The 24142-nt window shown below is 38.2% G+C and overlaps 1 protein-coding gene across 2 annotated transcripts; it reads left to right on the top strand.

Moving 5' to 3' along the window:
- Nucleotides 1–231: 231 nt before the first annotated feature.
- On the top strand, nt 232–23431 carry LOC127422545 (probable tRNA methyltransferase 9B). 2 transcript variants are annotated; one of them, XM_051666152.1, is made up of 4 exons: nt 232–499; nt 16325–16525; nt 18290–18463; nt 21733–23431. In XM_051666152.1, exons 2-4 carry the CDS (start codon nt 16372–16374, stop codon nt 22677–22679), a joined length of 1275 nt encoding a protein of 424 aa, XP_051522112.1. In that variant the 5' UTR covers nt 232–499; nt 16325–16371; the 3' UTR covers nt 22680–23431. The 2 variants fall into 2 exon arrangements, with proteins under 2 accessions (XP_051522112.1, XP_051522111.1); XM_051666151.1 differs by having other exon boundaries at nt 233–439.
- The last annotated feature ends 711 nt before the right edge of the window (nt 23432–24142 follow it).

Genomic DNA, 24142 nt, shown 5'->3' with positions numbered 1-24142 from the left:
ACATTCACACACAGTTCGGTTATTTACGAGAATAACAAACAACTTCTAAAACCGAACGGACACAATTACATTTTCAGGATTCACAACAGTATTTTCGGTAATTCCTTGATTTGTAAATTGAACCTATATATGACACAAAACTCACAAATGTTTTACTCCCACACCGTTTACATTCAAGTGATTCACAAACGCTCGGCTCGACCGAATCGTTTAAAAAGAACCGGTTCGATCGGAAATCCCTCCAGTGTTGGGATCGAATGTAGTAGGCATTTATTATCAAATGCTCACTTGTGCATCCTGAGCCGGTCGGTTGCACACAGTCAATGAGGCGGTGGCGTGGATTCATCGTTGTCTTTTGCTCGGATGTCGCGATTTAAATAAACGGTCTTGTCTCTCGCCGGATTGAATGCTTCAACGACTACAATCTTGAGAGGAAGAGGTAGGTTTGATACCTGGGATGTATATGGCGCGTGGAGCTTGTGCTGCACATAAACAGCAGGTAAAACTTTCAGATGAACCAAATTAATGGAACTGTATGAATTTCTTTTGAAGTTTACGCGAAGATGATAAGTACCGCGAGTGTTTGAAATGCGCGTTCGTTTTAATGACGATTACCTCTCTGAATATGCTTCTCTCATGTCTTTTTAAAGTTTAAAGACATCGTGCTTGTTCAATAGGGATCTGCTCGTTTCCTATTTCATAGTGTAATATAAAGCTTGCTTAAAAAGCATGAATGAATGCCACCATGTGCCGAGTAATGAACAAGTTTTTCCTGATCATGAAACAATCAGAGTAGGTTGACCTCAAATCAAGCACAATAGTCTGGGATTATATATTTTCCAATGTATTTAGACATTTCTTAGTACTGTAAACATATAGAAAGAAATTATCTATATTTTGTATTATTTTATTATGTTTGATTGTATTTTATATTTTAATGGTCTTTTAAAATTACCATGGTATTACCATGTTTTTTTGGTGTTTTTTATTTTTTATTTACTGTGCCATGGTCAGTGGCGGATGCAGAAAGCGGCTGATGGGTGGGCCTGTTAAAGTTTGGGTAGGCCTGAATAAATCTCATCACTGCACATTTTTTTGTATTTTCTATAATACTAATTTTAATAAAATGAAAAATATATTCCCATGATGATGCATTACCCTATATTAATGTCTTTTGATCACTATTGATATTTTGACAAATGGTAAATAAATGGTCTGCACTTATATAGCGCTTTTTTAACTTTAGCGGTTTTCAAAGCACTTAACACTGTGACTCATTTCACACACACACTCACTCACACACCAATGACAACAGAGCTGCCATGCAAGGTGCTAGCCTGCCATTGGGAGCAACTTGGGGTTCAGTGTCTTGCCCAAGGACACTTCGGCATGTGGAGTCATGCGGGCCGGGAATTGAACCACTAACCCTGCCACCTGAGCCACAGCCGCCCCAACCAGCTACGGTATACAGAATGTCACAGTCCAGAGATTCCCCACTCATAGATATTGCAATTTATTATAATCATGCCAGATTAACAAAATAAATAAACCATATTGGCTTACCTTGAATGGCTTGAAGGACATCTGGGTTTTCAATTGAAGAGGTTGATAATGTAGTCCTTATCCAAAGTGTCAGTTAGCTCTCTTTCAAATGACAGGAGTGTCAAATTGTTGAGGCGTCCTGTTAACATTGATCTCAAGCGAGTCTTGATCCAGTTTGTTACAGAGAAAAGTCTCTCAACACTGCAGGACGTCATGGGTTGTGTTATAATTGCCCTTAACAAGCTGTTAATATTGGGGAAAATGTCAGCAGGGCAGCTATCAATTACTTAAATCAGTGAGGGGAATTTTCCGTTCTCTGTATCTATTTTGCGTCTAATGTGTCGGGTGAAAACTGTGTATTCAGCATCACAGACTTCAATGCCATACAAATCACATGGGGCTTTCAACAGTTCTTTCATGCCAAAAGTGGAGGATCCCGCTGAAAAGGAAGCCGAAGCTCGCATAGTCCCATATGAATCATTTTTAAATGGACAGTTCAACTTCGCTACCTGCCTGTCGAGTATGCAGTTCCACATTACCCTTAAATCTTCATTGCTTTTGACAGCGGATGTTTTACCCAGTGTTGTGGTGATGACAGACTCATGAAATTTAACAGGCAGCTTGCGTGCACGAGAAGTGACGTCCCAGTAAGATATGTCATGTTTGTCCATTAACTCCTCCGTTAATCTGAGCACTTTGTCAAAATCACCAACTGAATCATCCCGGAAAGTCGCATAAGTAGCTTTCAGTGTTTCAATCAAAGAGATACAGTCAGTTACACACAGTGTTGAACTCTGCAACCCTTTCGTTGCAAAACCGCTGCTTTCGAACAGTTCGCGAAATGTAACAAGAAACAGGAATTTCTTCGTTTGTGTCTGTTGTAACAGCTGTTCTGCATCTATTTTAGTTTGACCACTTGATTCAGCATATTCAGCCAGTGCCTCTAGTATTACACCTAGCAAATCTAAGAGTTTATGCATAGACCCTGATTTTGAGCTCCATTTTGTCTCGCACAATCTTTCCAATCTTCTGTAGTGTCATGAACCTAGCGTGTCTTTGAGCCCCGGTGAAGAAATTATGTATATGATTCACATTATCAAAAAAAGTGCTCACATGCCCAGACACTTTGGCAGCAGTGCAAAGCACCAAATTGAGCCGGTGGGAATTGCAGTGCACATACACAGCTTTCGGAAATGTTTCTTTCAGGAGAAATTGAACACCATACATAACCTGACATAGAGAGAAGGATCCAACCCAAGTGGTTCAATAACTTAGAGGATCCTCTGCAAAATTCCTTGGGCAGACATATCTGCTGTTTCAACAAAGCCTATATTGCTCGTTCTTTAATTACGCCGCGATGAATGAACCAGATACATACAGCAACTAGATCACGTTTGGATTGATCTTTCTACTCATCTGCAAGTATTGCATAATGTGAGGGTTGTTCGTGTAGTTCAGTCTTTATTTTCTGAAGCAGCAGTGAGGCTGCATCCTTAAGCAGCTCGTCTTGAATGTGGTGGCTCATAAGTGTGACATTTTGTGGAAGCTCCTTTAGTCGATTTTCAATTGCTGGATCATACTTTGATATGAACTTGAATAGCTCCAGGAAATTCCCTATATTGAGTGCGTCTTCTGTTTCCCTGTCCCCTCTTAGTGGAATGTCCAGCTTAGCACACAACATAACAATGTCCTACGCAACTTTAACGTGTTGGCGGTTTCGCTCTACAAATAATAACTGCACCTCTGTGCAGTTGATTTAACACAGTCCCACGGCTTTCCGCTCAAGGGCTTTCCCTGCAAGCATCCAATTTACTATGCGCAATTGCATGTGGCTTGCTTGATTCATGTTTGTTGCAGGCCTGTCGGAGGCGTTTCCAATTTTTGTAATCCTCTTTTATGAAAGTAAACTCTGTATGCACCTCAGGGAAATGTCTACCTGCTTTACAAAAAATCGCATCACTTGCTTTACTACATTCAATCCATTTGAACTTTTCGTACCATTTACCATTGAAGGAGTGCAGTTTTCCATCTATTAAAGTATTTGGGAATGTTGCCAGAGTCGCTGGTTCCTCTACACCTGACAGATCTGAAGGCCCACAGCTAAGATCTTCAGAAGCCGGTGGCGGCGGGGGTTCCTCCATGGGTAGAACATGCATGATGTTAGCTGTAGCACAACATTCTTGGGAAGTTGAGGCTGTTTCTCTTCCCTTTTTACCTTCATTCCCAGATGACTCACGATCCTGCAATTCATCATTTTCTTTGCACAAGTCTTGGTCTAGATGTGTTTTTATTTTTATTTTTTTTTAAACTGGGTCATAGTTGTTTAGCCATAACTAGAGTTGTTACAGAGCATTACCATCAAGGGAACTGCAAACCTAAGCGGAAATCAGACAGAATTGGCAAGATTGACTGAACGTAATTGGTGTTACGCTGACGGGGCGGAGGAACGGGTGGGCCTGGTAGGAAGTTCTGAATCGCCTATTATGAATATTAGGATACAGTTCTAATAAAACAAACAAATTACATAAAAAAAAAATTAAAGCATTTAAAAGTAAAATATGTATTATAAAATGTATGCATTATAAAAATAATAATTTTCATGATCTGACTGGGTGGGCAAGCTGTCAATCTAGGTGGACCTAGGCCTACCCAGGCCCACCCATGCCCACCCATAGCTCTACCCCTGGTAATGCCATGGAAAAATGGTGCTCTTTGAAGTACCTTGGTGTACCATGTAAGTACAGTGATATATGAATATGGTAATCAAATACTGCATGACCATGGTATATATCAAATACCAAACCATCTGATATCATCACTGTACCATATTTGTTTGTAAGGGATTCAAACAAAAATGAATATATGGCAGTTATTTGCCATATATAGACATATAGACATGAAAGAAAGATGTAATTTCTGATATTATTTGAAAGACTGTGGTAAAAAAAATAAAAATACAAATGTTTATTAAAAATAAGAAGAATGTGATTGGGCAGGTAATTGCCACAAGCAAAGGTTTGATGTGGAATTTAAAAAGACGTGTGTCCAGAAAACACGACAATGTCCGTTCACATGTGGAAACAAAATGTAAAGGTCAGTAATGCATATCTCTCTCTTCCCTATTAAATATTTGTAATAACCATATCATCATTCAAATATAATGCATTGCCATCAACTGTATTATGTCCCGCATTAACCTCCTGAGACCTGAGTAGGACTGCTGTGTGCTTTTTTCATTTCCCTTTTTGTTTTTGTAACTAGTAGCACCTAATATACATGCAAAAAATAAATGATATTTCTAGTAAATAATTTCTAGAGCAAATAGTTTTCCTAAAAATTGATGGCAACATATGTGGACAGCGGGACTAAGTTGTGAAATTTTTAATAATACCTTACCAAGCTATAGATTTTGTTTTTTAATATATATTTTTTTAATCAAATTGTTTGTTTATGAATAACTAACACACATGAATGTTTTTGAGACGTTACAGACATTACATCAAAGTTATCATAATTCTGATTCAACGTAATGGCCAGCATCATCCAATCACTGCCAACCATGTTAAAATAAAATTATACACTATAAATCTATAAATGTAATCTGTTTACTGATTACCATTGTCCCATGTTAGCCAAACATGTTGAGTGGTCCAAACATCATCAACAGCCTGAAACAAAACTTTGATAGAAAGTTTAGATTGAATGCACTTAGCTGTATAGAGAGCTATAAGATGCTCCCTATTTAGTGAATAACAATCTCCAGTGTGCTGTTTGTCTGCACTGGTCTCAGAACAGTTCAAAATGCACCTTATTTTCATCCTAACTCCATATAAAGCAAAAAAAAATTCAGCTTTTGGATGAACCCATTGATTCTCAATGTGATAATGCACAGTTAATTTGGGATTTCTAAGGAAAAGATGCGTTAAAGTGCACATTAGTGTATATTGTGTTTAGCAGTGTGGTGTTTCAAAATAAATCGCCCAAATTTTTAAAGTGGCATTTCGGATGAAACTAGAGACTCTGATCTTTTGACTCAAACAGGTTTCAATGTAAAAAATGTAATTGGGTTTCTTACCAGATGTAGTTTTGTTGGCGTTTCTCCCAAAGACAAACTCTGCTGTGATCAGCGCCATGTTGTTTGGTCACATGACGTGCATCGAAAGTGTAATCCTTGGACATATACGCTGATCAGTCACAGCATTAAAACCACTGACAGGTGAAGTGAATAACATTGATTATATCATTACAATGGCTCCTGTCAAGGGGTGGGATATATTAGGCAGCAAGTAAACAGTTGAATTTCATGTGTTGGAAGCAGGAAAAATGGGCAAGCATAAGGATCTGAGGGACTTTGACAAGGGCCAAATGATTGCTAGGTGACTGGATCAGAGCATCTCCAAAATGACAGGTCTTGTAGTGTGTTCCCGGTATGCAGTGGTTAGTACCAACCAAAAGTGGTCCGAGGAAGGACAAGCGGTGATCTGGTGACAGTGTCATGGGTGCCCAAGGCTCATTGATGTGCATGGGGAGTGAAGGCTAGCCTGTCTGGTTTGATCCCACAGAAGAGCTACTGTAGCACAAATTGCTGAAAAACGTAATGCTGGGCATGATGGAAAGATGTCCGAACATACAGTGCATCGCAGCTTGCTGTGTAGCCGCAGACCAGTCAGAGTGCCCATGCTGACCCCTGTCCACTGCCGAAAGCACCTACAATGGGCACGTGAGAGTCAGAACTGGATCATGGAGCAATGGAAGAAAGTGGCCTTGTCTGATGAATCACATTTTCTTTTAGATCTTGTGGACATCCGGGTGCGTTTGCGTCATTTAACTGGGGAAGAGATGGCAGCAGAATGCACTATGGGAAGAAGTTAGGCTGGCAGAGGCAGTGTGATGCTCTGGGCAATGTTCTGCTGGGAAACCTTGGGTCCTGGCATTCATGTGGATGTTACTTTGACACGTACCACCTACCTAAAGATTGTTGCAGACCACGTACACCCCTTTATGGCAGCGGTATTCCCTGATGGCAGTAGCCTCTTTCAACAAGATAATGCGCCCTGCCACACTGCAAAAATTGTTCAGGAATGGTTTGAGGAACATGACAAAGAGTTAAAGGTGTTGATTTGACCTCCAAATTCCCCCGATCTCAATCCGATTGAGCATCTGTGGGATGTGCTACCAACAAGTCCGATCCATGGAGGCCCCACCTCGCAACTTAAAGGATCTGCTGCTAACGTCTTGGTGCCAGATACCACAGGACACCTTCAGAGGTCAGAGCTGTTTTGGCGGCACGAGGGGGACCTACATGATATTAGACAGGTGGTTTTAATGTTGTGGATGATCTGTGTAGTTTTGATTAGTCTTATCTAGTCTTGATAAAAAGTGTTGAACATTTTGAGAATGTCATTTAACTAACCTTTTTTATTTCATTCACAGAATTATAGGGCAAAGTTCATTTATAAATAAAATAAAGGGCAGTAATACATGGGCCTTATAATATTTTGTTACCAATATTTGACTATTGAATTACCAATATTTTGTTTTGTAATTTATTTATTTGATTTAGTTGAATGTTTTTGTTTTTTGGTAATATTTGGCCTTTTTTTTTTTTGTTTTTTACTTGGTAATTTATTTAATTTATTTAATCCAGAGAATGTTGCCAACATATTTCACGAGTAAGCTAAACAATAATTTTACAGAATGGTGTTCCAATAAAGCAAATGAAAGCTTTTCTTCTAGTATTGTTGATTTATTTTTCATTTAATGCATCTTGCATGGAGGTTTGTGATATTTGAAAGCATACTGAAATAACTTCACATGGGGGCGGTAGTTTGGTGCAAATTGTGCCTTCGAACGAACACAGAGTGTTCACTTATCGGTGAGCGGGTAGCGGGAAATGGACAACCCAGAGTAGAGCTGGTGCGGAGTGATTTACAGAATGCTATGAGCACGGAGAGAAAATTGTTGCCACTCCACTGCACTCTCATACTCTATGTGGAACAGAAAAGAAGATATTAGGTAGAATGATAGCCTCAGTCACTATTCACTTTCATTGCATCTTTTATCCATTCAATGAAAGAAAATGGGGACTGAGGCTATTTATATCTGCTGCATCAGTTAAGGGGATCCAGCATAGTAAAGAGCAACAAATACATCCTCCGAGTGTAAAACTAAATAATGGCTTTTCATATAATTTATTCTGTGTTTCCATCAGCATTTGGCCAGACCCGCTGTCTCTGTGTAAGAGAATAGTTGTCTGGTGGGTCTAACTTGCTTTTATTTTAGATGCTGCTGTTCAGTATTCTCCCAAGTTACGTCGTGCTTGCATTTTAATTAATTGAAGGGACAATTGGATGCAATTTAGTCTCATCAGGGCTGTTTGTGGCGAGGTGATGACGAAGTAATCCTCATCTCCCATCCTTCTGTCAGCGGGTGTGATCTTAAAATAGTCTCAGTAATGAGGTACCATCAGAGTTCTCATCAGCACTGCAAACCAACTGCAGGTCCGTAGGGAGATGACATTTGTAAGTGTTTGTGGCACGGTGCCCTTTAAAAAAAAAAAAAAAAAACAAGGGTCAGAAAAAGTCACGGAAATTATTTGCCATTTTTGACAGATGATGTCAAAAATGATGTCTTTTTGATACTGTGACACCAGTTGACATCTTTCAGAATGAGGTGACATTTAAGACTGCCATCAAGTGTTTTTGATACTGCACATTCTGGACAACCTGGACCTATACAATTGCTTCCCTTGTTGACAAGACTTACAAGGCCAGACAGCTGCTGCTAGTCTAAAATGACTGGTCAGAAAGTACATTGTTTTGTGGGATAATAGATTCAAAACAAATGTTTTGCTGTGTGAATGCAGGCCTTGCATTTATTTATTATTATTTTGATTACAAGAAGGCTCTTGTTAAATCTCTTGTAATCAAAAAGGTGCCACAAGATACACAATGACTAAAAATCAACATTTAAACTATGATTTTAACATTTTCTGAAGAAAACATGTAAGTGAAGAAAATGTAAGTGGTGTTTACCTGTACAGAACTTTTCGCCAATATGCCATGGTGCTGTTAGTGGTTGCCAGGACGTTGCTAGGTGGTTGCTATGGTGTTTTGGGTGGTTGCTAGCCAGAGGTGAGTAGTAATGCGCTACATTTACTCTTCAGTGACCTTAAAAAAAATAAATAAATACTTTTAGAGTAGATTTAAAAGTGGGTATCCAATGAAATTTTTGTACTTTTTAACAATGGCCGGCGTCCCGTTTGTTACATTACTGGGTTTAATTTTAATGTGTAATTTGAGAGATTATTGAATGGGACTTTTAGGAGAGCGGAAGTTCACACAGCTGCGCACGCTGTCACAGACTCACTCAAGTCATCAATGCAGCAGCATCAAACTCTTCAAAGTGAAACTCTTTCTTCGCTTCACACAGTGAAAAAATGATAGTTTCTTCATGCAATGCATTCATTTAACACCAAGACAAGCTGATATTTCAAGATTAAAATCTCCGCTTAAACTAAGGCAGCACATCGAGGTAAGTTTTGGCTCTAATGCTAATGCGGGCTTTTCTGTGTAATGTGATGGTAATTTTCAGGGTGATAATGTAACTGGGCTCTTATGACATCCGTTTTTAAGTGTACATTTTTAAACCAATGCAGCAATATATCAGTGCGCGTTGTCCTGCATCCCGAATGTCATGAGCAGTATTTACGCATTTACTGGAAACTATTGCAGCTACTTCAGGCAGATTAACTGTATAAATCCATGTAAACATCCAAGTTAAGTGTAAATGCCTTTTGCTCTGCCATTCACGTGATTGACAACTGGAGCGCGAACAGACAGCATTTCTGCACATGCACAGCGAGGCGCGCACATGAGAGATGTGCGGGCGCGAGGTGAGGCGGGCTGTGTCCGAAATCGTTAACTTATTCCTATATAGTGAATGGCAGTTAGTGCACTATATCTCAGCAGTGAGTAAACAAAATGAATGAGTGAATTCGGACGCTGACGTATACACCGAGTGTCGGAGCTCTGGGGCTGTCGCAGAAACAACGTCACATGCACTTTTAAAATACTTGGGCCTTACTTGTTGTTCTTATTAAATAATATATTAATGCAATAAATCTCATTTTTAATATATACTGTGTGTTAATATAAAGAGTAAACATTATCAAATAAAGAGTACATTTTAAAATGAATCTGTATGTTTGGCCTCTCTATATGTTATGTTATTTTAATCAAGTAATGATTTGTCAAATAGTAATTTAATACATTCTGCATGAAATAAAACATTGCAGAAATGAAGGAAGCAGTAAACTCCCAGCTCGTTTGGTGGATTGTGGGCAATTAACCATCATTGAGTGTACATCAAATGTACACTCGAAATTAGAGTGCATTGTGGGTAAGAATGAGTGAACCAAAGTAGGGAACAAGTGGCTCACTCAGAATTCAGACACTCCTACAAAATGGCGGACACCTGAAATAGTGCAATATATAGTGGATAGGGAGCGGTTTCAGACACCGAGTGTTCCGCAACCGGGGTTGGTGCCCTACGCAGGCTGCGTACTCTGCATTTAGAGAGCAGCGGTACTGCTGTACAGAACTAATTTAAGTTCTTTCGACACTGAAAACTGTAACTACACTGAAATAAGAATCCACACAGAACTTTAAAAGCTATGAAATAGCGAAAGTAGTCATTAATAAAGCATGATCTTGCTTTGGTTTATATTTCAGCATTATATATAATGTCCTTGTGGGACATTTTCACCGTAATAATTACTAGAAATGTTTCCAAACCTCTCTTCTTATTGACACATTCATCCAGGTCTGACAAGAGCCCTTAAAGGGATAGTTCACCCAAAAATTAAAATTCTCATTATTTACTCACCATCATGCCATCTCAGATGTGCATGACTTTCTTTCATCTGCTGAACTCAAATGAAGATTTTTAGAAGAATTTCTCAGCTCTGTAGGTCCATACAATGCAAGTGAATGGGTGGCAACATTTTAAAGCTAAACAAAATCAAATAAGTCAGCATAAAAGTAATCCATAAGACTCCAGTTGTTAAATCAGTATCTTCGCACGCAATGTGATATGAGAATGTGTGGATGAGAAACAGAAAAACAGATCACTTTCACATTCATCTTGTGTTTTTGGTGATTCACAATCTTCTTGGCATATCGCCCCCTGCTGGGCAGGGAGAAGAATGTCTAGCAAAAAATGACAAATATTGATCTGGTTCTCACCCACACCTATCATATCACTTCTGAAGATATGGATTTAAATACTGGAGTCTTATGGATTTCTTTTATGTCTTTGTGCTTTTTGGAGCATCAACATTTTGGCGTACAGGGCTAAAATATTCTTCTAAAAATCTTGATTTGTGTTCTGCAGAAGAAAGGAAGTCATCCATATCTGGGTTGGCATGAGGGTGAGTAAATGATGAGAGAATTTAAATTTTTGGGTGAACTATCCCTTTAAAGTGATAGCTCAACCATAATTTAATAGTTTGTCATCATTTCCCTACCCTCATTTTGTTCCAAACCCATGTGACCCTTTGTATTGTGTGGAACACAAAATATGTTTGACAGAATGTTAGGGACTGACAGTCTGTCACCATTCACTTTCAAAATATGGAGAGAAAAAACATTCACTGTAAGTAAATAGTGACTCAGGCAAACATTCTGTCTAAAATCTCCTTATTGTGTTGCATGGAAGAAAGTCATATGGGTTTGGAACAACATGATGTTGAATGATGACAGAGTTTCCATTAATAATAATTCTGTAATGCATGTTAAATGTGTATTATGTAATGGAATATAGGGGAGTTAACGCCTATTATGTCATTTGTGAAAGTAACGAGCTACTCACTACTAGAGTACTCTTTTATTTGGATTCTTTCTTACTCTGTTATTTATGTTAGTACTTTTACTTCTACTTGAGTAATTATTTTTGTTTAAAGTAATTGTATTTTTTTTACTTGAGTACAGTTTTTAGCTACTCTACCCACCTCTGTTGCTAGGGGGTTCTTTATGGGCTCAAGTCAAAAGGTGTTACTTAAAGGAATATTCTGGGTTCAATACATGTTAAGCTCAGTTGACAGGATTTGTGGCATAATGTTGATTTACCACACACAAATCTTTCAAATTAAATCTGGGTTACAGTGAGGCACTTGCAATAGCTGCATTTCCACTATTGGACCAAATGAGGGCATGCTAGTGTGTGCCAGGGCCAGTTGCATTCCCACTGTCACTTACAGGGCTTCCTTGTGCCTCCACGGAGTCAATGGCCTTTGGGCTGCCGAATATCCTTAGGCCAAACCAGGCCAACCGGGGGTTGAGGTGGGTTCAATGTCAAAGGCGGAGTTTCGTTGAAATTCCCAGGTTGTCTATCCAGCGCACAACGATACAGGTTAAAAAAAATAAATAAAAAAATGTGGGCAAAGTTCAAATCTGTTAAAATGCCCAATGGACAAAGCGTTGCCCAAAAAAAATTACTTTTAATGGTTCTGTGAACTTTCAAAGACTCTTGCATAGACCACTCGTGACACCATGGCAGTTACAGTCAGTGAGTTATCAACGCTAACTTATCTTGCTGTTTATATTCGATATAAACTCGATATTTTAGATAACTAGATAACAACATGATACCTCAGCTTGAGCTTCTCTCTTGCTTGTGAAATGGGTGGGGTGTGTGATGTTGGCAGTGGTGTATTAAGGGCAGATTTTTGGGCAACGCTGCAAAGTTATTGACTCTGGTGGGAACGCAGATCAATTTTGGTCTTGCAGCTCGAGGTCCGAAGCTATTGGCCCCAGCTGGCCAGTTGATAGCCCTGGCTCACACTGGCCTGATAGGGGAAAAGTGGCTAATGAAAGTGTATGGGGCCAATCTGTAATCATTAAAATACTCATGTTTTAAAAGTATAACCACAAACAATTAGCATGATTTTAGTGTGATCAAATTGCTTTTCTGTGTTATCCCATTTTACAACTTTGTTGCCATGACATTGTAATGCCGTAAACCCTAAAATGACCCCAAAAATGGTGATTTAAACAACTGTATAGCTAAAATAATACACAAAATTTAAAAAAAAAAAAAAAAAATGGTGTGCTTTTATAAATTAAGCTTCACTATCTGCATTTAAACCCTCATTCACTTGGCCCCATTCACTTCCATTGTAAGTGTCTCACTGTAACCTCGATTGCTTTTTTCAAAGAAAAGGGGCGAGTTGAATAAAATTTTTTTTTTTTTTTTTTTTTTTTTTGTGCTAATCAACATTATGCTGTCGATGTGAGCTTAACTTGTGTTGAACACGGAATATTCATTTAAAGGTTAAAAGTTCCCTTCACCCCAAAAAACAAAATGCTGACCTGCTCTTTTTTTTTTTTCCCATACATTAAAAGTGAATGGTGACAGAGGCTGCCAGTCCCTAACATTCTGCTTACCATCTCCTTTTATGTCCCACACAAAAAAGTAAATTATACAGTTCTAAAACAACATGAGGCTGAGTAAATGATGACCGAATTCTCATTTTTGGGTGAGCTATCCCTATTAGTACTTTTATATTTAAAAGATCAACTGTGCAAAATTCTTGCAAAAATAAACTCCCTTTTAATCCTCATGCTTGAGGCTTTTTCCTGAATTACACCTCTATTTTCATTTCCTAATTTCGGCCTGCTTTTCACACACCCTCTGTCACTGTTAAAAGTCACACACGTACAATCGGCCCACATGCTGCTGTGTTGTTATGGCTCATATGTGATATCAGAGCTGTGGAATTTCCCTTTAGGGATGCATGAGCCATTTCATTTTTACATAACACATTCACCAAACTACATTACCAAATCACTGATGCATTATGAAATAACAAGATAATCTTTTTCTCAAGCAAATATTGACTCAAAGGTCAGTTGCTTATGCACAATGGCATTGTTACGAAATCAAAAACCCATATAGATTTTGTTTTTCATTATTCTTTTTATCCCCTTTTCTCCCAATTTGGAATGCCCAATTCCCACTACTTAGTAGGTCCTCGTGGTGGCGCGGTTACCTCAATCCAGGTGGCGGAGGACAAGTCTCAGTTGCCTCCGCTTCTGAGACAGTCAATCCGCGCATCCTTATCACGTGGCTCGTTGTGCATGACACCGTGGAGACTCCGCATGTGGAGGCTAATGCTGCTCTCCGCGAGCCACGCACAACTTACCACGCGCCCCATTGAGAGCGAGAACAACCAGTCGTGACCACGAGAAGATTACCCCATGTGACTCAACCCTCCCTAGCAACCGGGCCAATTTGATTGCTTAGGAGGCCTGGCTGGAGTCACTCAGCACACCCAGGATTCTAACTCGTGACTCCAGGGGTGGTAGTCAGCATCAGTACTCGCTGAGCAACCCAGGCCCCCTTTGTTTTTCATTATTAAAATGGGCTGAAACCTCCATTGTATTGCATTCTTTCTCTGCAAACCTCTCTTGGCCCTGCGAGCGGCCCACATGAAGGTTGCATTGATCTGCTGGCCAGGCCGTGAGATTGACTGAACATTGTCATTTGAAATGCAGGAGAGTAGATCAGCATCGAGTGTGGATTTGCTTCGAAATGTTATTGCATTGATTCGTGACTTCAGTTCTTAACTTGCAACAACTCAACTCACTGAAAGGCAATTCGTTTTACAGCTGAACACATCCCTATTTGCCAGTGTGATTTATTATGCCATGTTTTATGGATAACTGCTTGAAATTATTATGTTTTTTTCACGTTCATCTGATGTTGTTAGTCATGTAATGCAAAATAAACTAGATTTGCATTACCTGGAGGACAGACACCAGTGCTTGCAAAGCAACAAAAGAATAGTGTTTGGAAAGCTTAGGTTTTGGCTTTGCTGCATAAGGGATTGTTCACTCCAAATGTGTTTTTGCTTTCTTTGTAAACACACTAGATGGATGCCTTTAAGACACCTGCATTCTGTTCCATTCGTTTCTGTATTGGTCTGAATGGCCCCTAAGTGGCGTAATGCTTGATGCAGCAATTTTAAAATGCTAGATTCAGCAGGAACAGAATGCAGGTGCTAAATAAGGCGGAAACATGCCATCACAGTCTGTGAAAAGGGTCCATTAAACCGCAAAAGGCTATGATTTAAATAAATATATAATCTGCGTGTGCTGCATGCTTCAAAATTAAAAGCAAAAGTTTGAAAAGCAATGTCCACTCTGCATATCAATGAAGCAGCACAATCAGCATTCTGCACTGATATAGAGGCACACATGTGCAAACATCCATGCGATTATCTAATCAGCCATTCGTGTGGCAGCAGTGCATAAAATCATGCAGATACGGGTCAGGAGCTTCAGTTAATGTTCACATCAACCATCAGAACAGGGAAAAAATTTGATCTCAGTGATTTGGAGTGTGGCATGGTTGTTGGTGCCAGATGGGCTGGTTTGAGTATTTCTGTGACTGCTGAACAGTCTCTAGAATTTACTCAGAATGGTACCAAAAACAAAAAACATCCAGTGAGGGGCAGTTCTGCGGATGGAAATGCCTTGTTGGTGAGAGAGGCCAATAGAGAATGGCCAGACTGGTTCGAACTGACAAAGTCTATGATAACTCGGATAATTGCTCTGTACAATTGTGGTGAGAAGAATAGCATCTCAGAATGCTATTCTGAGATGCGGGTTGGCGTCGTTTTGGCGGCACGATATTAGGCAGGCGGTTTTAATGTTGTGGCTGATCGGGGTGTGTTTGTGTGTGTGTGTGTGTTGTGTGTGTGTGTGTGTGTGTGTGTGTGTGTGTGTGTGTATTTTATATATATATATATATATATATACATACATACATACAGAATATAAAATACAATATCATTTGGTGCAAATGTGTAGCAGCTGGTGGGATGAGATAAGAGGAAGATGCTGAATATATAGCCATGTGTATGGAGGAGGGGAGTTGATATACAGCCTTGAGTTGATTGTGAAGCATGTTGCTGTTGTGCTAGATGTCTGAATATCTGATGTGTGTTGCTGTGAGGAGGCGTACAGCTCTGTTTGTTTGTGCTAGTGGCAGAAGAGGAACAATTTACAAAACAATTTTAACTGGATCGGTTGGAACAAATCCTCTTCAATCAGGAACACAGTGTTTTCAACAGAACTTCATAACCTTTTACTAAATGGCTTAATCAGAAACCCTATTTTGTCATTTAGATATAAACATTATCAGTAGGCTTATATACTCTTTCCATCTTATTGGATTTAGATGGAGCATCTGAAGGGGTGTTCATACTGACAGTGAATTTATCACTCCAGATCACAGAGAGGCTGTATTGTTGGTCATAATAAGGCATTTCTACAACTAGTTTCCCTAACTTTTTTTGGTGGGCTGTACAGCTGGCCTTTAATCTGATTTTATTTTGACAACTATGAATTTTCTTGCCCACAAAAATTTACATTTTGGAGGGTGGAAAGCTTTTGTAAATAAATTGCAGCAGTGCATAGTTCATCATATGATGAACAAGATGATCATTCAGACTTAATTGGAATGCCATCAATTTCTGACACTGTTTTCCATACAGTTTTTATTATATCTCTGCATATCTCATATAGAAAATGGACATTTCTTACAGTAACAACTTCTTTGTCATTCATCTCTGTCTAGAAGCAGCCAATCAAAGTGGTGCATTTGGATTAATTTTTTCAGAATTTGATGTGGAAGCAAAGCAATATGAGTAGATCAGCTCAATCTTTAGGTCTCATTCTGTGTCTCACCTCCTCTCTCTCTCTCTCTCTCTCTCTTTCAGTCTGGCTAAGTGGTAAAGATGCTCTGTGAGGTTTAATAGAGTGCAGCATGGACGAGGCTGCCAGCCAGCTGGAGAGAAACCATGTTCACAGCGTGTACGAGAGGATCGCACCCTACTTTAACGACAGCCGTTACAAGGCTTGGCCCAAAGTCAAGCAGTTCCTGTTGGAGAAGGAGCCTGGCAGCATTGTGGCTGACGTAGGTAAGGCTCCATCTTCAAGCTTTTCTGTCACTTTCTCAAAGCTGATGTGTGTTATTTTGTCAATGTTACTATTCTGTCTCATGCCCCAGCTTAATATGAAGAGACAACTTCAAGTAAAGCCCTATTCGGACGGGATTAGTTTTACAGACATATGTCTGTAAAGTAATTATTAATGTGGACATCTGTAATATTTACGTTCGATTTTCACTGGATTAAAATGACTGAGAAGCTCTGGTAATTATTACATAACCCCACGTCCCCATATAAAACTAATCCCATCCGAATAGTGCTTAAGCCATTATCATTCGTATCAGGAGTGAGTTTGGGGCGGGACTATATGTTTGTACAACCAATAGAGTCTTGTTCCGGAAGTAAAAATCCCATTCAATTTTATTCTATTGGGGATCTGATTATTAACGTTAACTTCTAAACCTGTAAAGAGACTTACCATGAGCTCAAGGTTGTTAAAGGAATATTCTGGGTTCAATTCAAGTTATGCTCAATCGACAACATTTGGCATGATGTTGATTACCACAAAAAAAAAAAAACAGAGCAAAAATCGAGGTTACAGTAAGGCACTTGCAATGAAAGACAGTAGGACCAATTTTTGGGGGGTTTAAAGGCAGAAATGTTAAGCTTATAAATTTATAGAAGCACATTAATTCTTCTGTTAAAAATGGTATATTTAAAGTTGTTTAAATCCTCATTTTTACTGTCTTTTTTATGGTTTGTTAACATTATATCGTCATGGCAATGAGGTTTAAAAAATGGCTATAACTTAACAGAAAAGCTTAGTAAGTGATTTTATCACAATTAAATAATTTTAACATAAACATTGTTTGTATTGTGGGTATACTTTTGAAACATTGAGTATTTAAATTTTTACGGATTGGCCCCCATTCACTTCCATTGTAAGTGTTTATCTGACTATTTTGCAGTATACTTTAAATATATTGATTCTGTACTTATAATCAACAACCTTAAATCCATTTTCTTTTTTATTATTATTATTGTTTTTAATCCAATTACTTCATTTGCAAAGCTTCATGGGATTGTAGTTCATTCCATCTTGAAAGACTTTAAGTACACAGTCTTGTACCTTTGTCTTTTAGTCTAATTCTCAAAAACTCTTTTACTTTAAATCAATGTTTGTAATGTTGCGGTTCACCTCAGAGCTGGTTGGTTTGGTTCATATCTTAAAACACTTTTATGAAGGATTTTCTGAAATCCCTATGGAAAAAATGAATAGGAAAAATACTTTCCAGACCCAAGACAGCTGAAAAAGTGGACGGGCACTGTTGCGCTCTATTGAAGACATGGAAAATAACTGATTATTTTTGCACTTCCGTTTGGTGACACTAGTGGTGCAGAAAATACACACAGCAGCTTTAAACAAGCTCTTTGATTTGTCATACTCTAGAACTAGGGTATAAAATGTCCTTTTGTAAAATGTTACTTTTAGTTCAAAGCAATTAAGTATTGTAGTCATGTTTTGTTTATAAATGAACGTCAGCAGGGTTTCATCTCAAGAATTGCTCTTCGCCTGCTGAAAAGAAAAAACCTGATTATGATTAATGGCCTGTAATCACATGCTGTCTTTTAGAAGACAGCATGTGGTTTCAGGCACCACTGCCTAAAAGGAAAAAAAAATTTTATATTAAAGTTTAATAAGGATGAAAGTGCACCAAGTTAGTAAAGTAAAACACAGAAAAACAGTCCAGGGAATAGTTGCCTGGCGTGATGAAATCATGTTAAATTTTGCAGGATGTGGCAATGGCAAATATCTGCACATCAATGAAAATATCTTCAAGCTGGGCTGTGACGTGTGTCGCCCATTGGTGGACTCTGCGTGGAGTCAGGGTCACGAGGTGCAACTTTGTGATGGCCTGCGTTTACCCTACAGAGACGGCTGTTTTGACGCAGTACTCTCCATTGCAGGTAATGCATCGTCGTAAAAATCTAAATGCGTTCACTAGTAGGGATGGGAATTGTACTAAATGTATCGATTCAAGGTTCTGATTCCAGTTTCACTGAAGGATTTCAGTTCCTTAATGATTCCATTGACAAATTCATTAAGTACCCTTGAAGAAACAGTCTTAAGGGCCTCAAAGGGATAGTTAAAACAAAAATGAAAATTCTCATCATTTACTCGCCTTCATGCCAAAGATTCACTTGAATGGAGATGTTCAAGAACTGTTAATGTAACCCAATGTCATAGTAAACATTTGATTTCAGCATTTGTTTTTATTATTAAAAAATGGGAACTATTCCCAATCCTATTCACTAGCATCAACTACTAATACTGTTAAGTTACTTGATTGAAGATTAACAATTTAATGAACTGGTCTCTTCTAATTTTATATATATATATATATATATATATATATATATATATATATATATATATATATATATATATATATATATATATATATATATATAAATGCACTCTTTTTTTTTTTTTTTTTTTTTTTTTTTTTTTTACTTTTGTGAATATCTTGTTTTTATTTCTGTCCAGAATGCACTGGAACAGTAAAAGGCCATGCTGCTTTAAAGGGCATATCTAGTGTGGGCTTCTACATTTAAAGCTTAAAGGAATGTTCCATGTTCAACACAAGTTGAGCTCAAACAACAGCATTTGTGGCATAATGTTGATTACCACAAAAGTGTATTTTAACTTGCATCTGGGTTCCAGTGAGGCTCTTAGATTGGCCCCATTCACTTCCAATCCGTAAACATTGAAATACTCACTTTTTCAAAAGTATAGCCACAAGACATAAACAGTCTGCATGTTAACATGATTTTAGGTTAATAAAATCACTTGCTAGACTTTTCTGTTTAAAGTTATAGCCAATTTTTCAGCCATGACGATGTAATGTCAACAAACCCTAAAATTACTGTAAAAATTACAATATAAACAACTTTAAAGCTCAAATAATACATGAGTTTTAACAAAAGGATTAATGTAAGTACTTTTGTAAAATTATAAGCTTCACATTTCTGCCTTTTTAAGCCCTCCAAAATTGGCCCCATTCACTTCCATTGTAAGTGCCTCACTGTAACCCAGGCTTTTGCTTTTTATAAAGAAAAAGAGTGACGAGTCAACATTTATTTTTGTGGTTACCAACATTATGCCACAAATGCTGTCGATAGAGCTTAACTTGTATTGAACCCGGAATATTCCTTTAACAGGCTGTGACATGAAGTCATTAGCATAATGGTCTTTGTTTATTTGTAAAAGCACATTTTATCTGAAACATCCATATTAACATACTAGTAATTCCATGATCAAGCCATTTAATTTAAATCTGCTTGTAGTGCTGTCATTAATCTGAAATGGAGCAGTTATATAGGTTTATTTAAGCTTTATGAGGTGGAGGAAACAAGAGGTGTTACTAGGTTACAGGAGATTAGCAGTTCTTGGAAGAGGCCCGGGAGTATTTGTTGTCAGGCTGGACAGCTGGGTCACCTGGCAACCCCTCATGAATTCCCAGAGAAAAGATTAATGTGGCCATTGATGGTATCAGAGTTCCATAATTGTTTAAACCCTCTAAGCAACATCTGCTTTAATTTTGGTTTAATGAGGTTCAAAGATTTTGTTTTGCGTTTTTAAAGGAATAATTCACCCAAAAAGTGAAAATTCTGTCATCATTTACTCAGCCTCTTGTCTTTTTAAACCATGAAACACAGCAAGGTCAAATTGTGAAGAATATTTACATTTGCTTTTTTTTTTTTTTTCCTACAATAAAAAGCATATTGGGACTAGAGGCTGTCACACTCCAAAAACAAAAAACAAAATGACCCATAAAGTATTCAGTGTGACTTGTGTGATTATATGATAGCTCTGTGTCATTGGTATATGTCTCATCACTGTCATGACTGCAGTGTTGCTCGGAACTGCACCCAAGACTTTCACCCACTGTTGCACTTGTGTATATGGTTGAGTGACAATAAAGTGATTTGATTTTGATTTGATTGATTTTGTGTAAGGAATAGACCAACATTTTCACTAAAAATCTTGCCCTTTACCGTAGTCCTCAAGTCTGACAGCCCCATGGTAACAATATGCTTACATTGTATGGACAACAGGGCTGGGCAATATGGCAACAAAAAATATACCTCAATATTTTTCAGCCTTTTGACGATATTCAACTATATATCTTGATAATTATGTATTTGCTCTGAAAAGGCCTAAAATTGTGTTGTTTTTCAGTGGCATAAACCATAATTTCAACTGAACAGCCATTGTAGTCAAGTAGATATAAAATGTTTTAATGGATGAATGGATGAAAATAACAAAGGCATGTTTTTCAGTTTTTCATTCAGTGAAAACAATGAAAAAATAATGTTAATAATTCCCATCTATATGCACCAATATAAAACAATGCATAAGTAAGAAAAAACATTATTTACCTACATATATTTTTACGAAACTTTCTTTTTTTTTTTTTTACCCCTGGAGTTCGCTAGTTCGAATCCCAGGGCGTGCTGAGTGACTCCAGCCAGGTCTCCTAAGCAACCAAATTGGCCCGGTTGCTAGGGAGGGTAGAGTCACATGGGGTAACCTCCTTGTGGTCGCTATAATGTACCACATGGTTCGTTCTCGGTGGGGCACGTGGTGAGTTGAGCGTGGATGGCGTGAAGCCTCCACACGCGCTATGATTCCGTGGCAACGTGCTCAACAAGCCACGTGATAAGATGCGCGGGTTGACAATCTCAGACGTAGAGGCAACTGGGATTCGTCCTCCGCCACCCGGACTGAGGCGAATCACTATGTGACCACGAGGACTTAAAAGCACATTGGGAATTGGCCATTCCAAATTGGGAGAAGAAAAAAAAAAAAATGTTTTTTAAAATTATATTATTATAATACTGAATTATTTTTGTGGAAACCCATTCAATAAAAGGACAATGAAGTACATTAAAATCATCGCAATATTTACAATATTGCTGAATTTTTTTATCATCAGCAAAATCATTGCGATTATATTGTAAATATGTTCAATATTTTGTCCAGCCTATTTGAAAAACAGTAGCTCAGAGATTCTTCAAAATATGCTGTTCCGTGGAAAAAATTATATGGGTTTGGAATGACATGAGGGTGAGTAAATGATAACAAAATTTTCATTTTTTGGTGATCTATCCTTTTAAATGCCTAGACTGTAAAACAATGACCTGATCACCTTTTTAATCTTTTAATTGCTTAGTCATCCACCATATGTCCACCAAAGAACGGCGTATCCGAGCAATAAAGGAGATGGCGCGCACACTGCGCGTAGGTGGGCGAATCATGATTTATGTTTGGGCCATGGAGCAGAAGAGGCGCAAGTTTGAGAAGCAAGACATCTTCGTTCCCTGGAACCCCAGTCCCCCTCCTTCTCCTGCCATGAGAGGGTCAGGTCAAACCAGACAGCGAGGTAACAGATACCAAAGCGTCAATGAAGACACCGCCTCCAGCGACAAACACAGGAAGGTGAAAAGCACATCCTCCATGGTGGACGAGGGCGACCTGATCAGCCCCTGCCAGCAGAAGCAACAGAGGCTTTGGTTCTTCTCCAGATCTCTGGATTCCGTGCTGGACTTTGGCAGCCTGACCGTGTCCCGTTCCTCTTCCAGCACTTTACAAACCCCTGTCGATGAGGCGGTGGAGATCAAAAGCCGGCGAACCAGTACCAGGGGTCTCATCAGGCAGGTTTCTAACCTCTTTTCATCTTCCACCAGAACCAGTCTAGAAGAGGACGTCTTCATCTCCGATCCCCATGAACAAGTCCATAAAATTGACAACAGCAGTGCTAGTAATGGGAATGTGGAGCTTGTCCATGATTGTTCCTCAGTACCACTGCCTGATTTGGTGTCCTACCAACGGGAGCAGTCCAATAACGAAGGACATGGGGAGGTAGAGAGCAAATCAAGCAGACAAGAGCCCTTGCAGAGGCAGGAAAGCATAGGATCTCTTCAAGAAACCGGGGAGATGAAAGAATGGAGCAGCGAGCAGCTGAAGGACTCTTGTCTGAGGTACTACCATGTATTCAGGGAAGGAGAACTGACGCAGTTGATTGAAAACCATGTGGAAGAGCTCCACGTTCTGCACACCTACTTGGATCACGCCAACTGGTGTGTAGTAGCCGAGAAGATCCATGTCTGGAAGTTTTAAATCTCATTTTATGTCCATTTTAATTCATTGTATTGGTTTGGAAGTCTTTAAAACGTTTTAGTTTGAGATTTTAAGCATTTGGATAAGATTTAATGTATTCAGTATCAATGGCAATAACAAGCGAGGTATTGAAGCTCTGACTTGATGGCCAGTGTTAGTCTTATTTATCCATACTAAAGCTATTAGCCATGCTATATTTCTATGTTAAATTTAGTTTTAAAACTTGTCCCTTTATGCTAAACATTCTCTGTGATTTTGTTTGGAATTTCATATAATCTTATCTTGCACTGAGTTTAATGGTGTGTCACTGATAAATGTCTTAAGCAATGCCTGCCTGAAACAGAAGCATAGCACATTATTCTGAACCAAACAATGTGAGCACATAACTAGTTTTCCTATTGAATGCTCTCTTCAGGTGTTTATCTGTGTAGTTGTTGTGTTGTGTGGTTAGTGTTACCCTAAAAGCTATAAACCGTTGTGTTGTGTGTATTGCAGAAGCTTTTTAACCAACTTTTAACTGCTTGTAGTCATTTGCACATGAATTCCCACCTTGAAAATGTGAACAATTTAAACATTCTAGTGCTGGTATTGTTTTAGATTGTGTATGTTTGTATATTGGTGTTACTTGATCATGTCAATATGTCACAACAGTCTTTAATTTTCCTTTAAACTTGAACCAAATATTTTTTCTGTGAGTGTGTTTTGATTGTTAAATAAAACATATTTTGTTTTTATCCGACCCGGATAAAAAGGCTGAAAATTAATGTCTTTGTAATGAAAGATGTAATAATTTCCAGTTAGTTTTAAATTAAAGCAAAATTTATTATTGCTATAAAGACAAAAACTGTAATATTTATATGGACTAGTAATTAATTATTTATACTTTTGCAAAACAATTTCTAAATAAAAAATGACCATTTTAAAAAGGGTACATAACTAATAATTTATTATATGAATAAATATACTTTTCATAAAATCTATTGCATACAGTACTACAAATATTACATTTTATTCATAAAATACAACCTCAATTCCTAAAAAGTTGGGACAGTATGAAAAATGCTAATAAAAAGAAAAAGGAGTGATTTGTAAATTATGTTCACCCTTTGCTATATTGAAAGCACTAAACATTATATGATGTTTTACATTGTGAATTTCATTTTTTTTTTTTTATTTTTTTTTTTTTAATATACAGTAATTTCAAATCAGATGATTGCAAAACACTCCAAAAATTTGAGACCGGGGCAATTTAAGACTAATAACAATTTGACGAGTTAAAATAACAAGGCGATGTGAAAAAGCAGATGTTAAACAGGTGAGGCAATCATGTCGTAGCCTCCAAAAACAGCCTAGTCCTTAAAGAGCAGGGATTTAGTAAACCTTTGTTAGTCAACACCATTCGCCGCTGCATCCACAGATGCAAGTTAAGACTTTACTATGCAAAGCAGAAGCCATACATCAAC

This window comes from Myxocyprinus asiaticus, chromosome 31, assembly GCF_019703515.2.
Source record: "Myxocyprinus asiaticus isolate MX2 ecotype Aquarium Trade chromosome 31, UBuf_Myxa_2, whole genome shotgun sequence".
In the NCBI taxonomy this organism is placed as follows: Eukaryota; Metazoa; Chordata; class Actinopteri; order Cypriniformes; family Catostomidae; genus Myxocyprinus; species Myxocyprinus asiaticus.
Note: the sequence above shows the minus strand (reverse complement) of the source record. Positions and strands in the feature narration are given on the sequence as shown.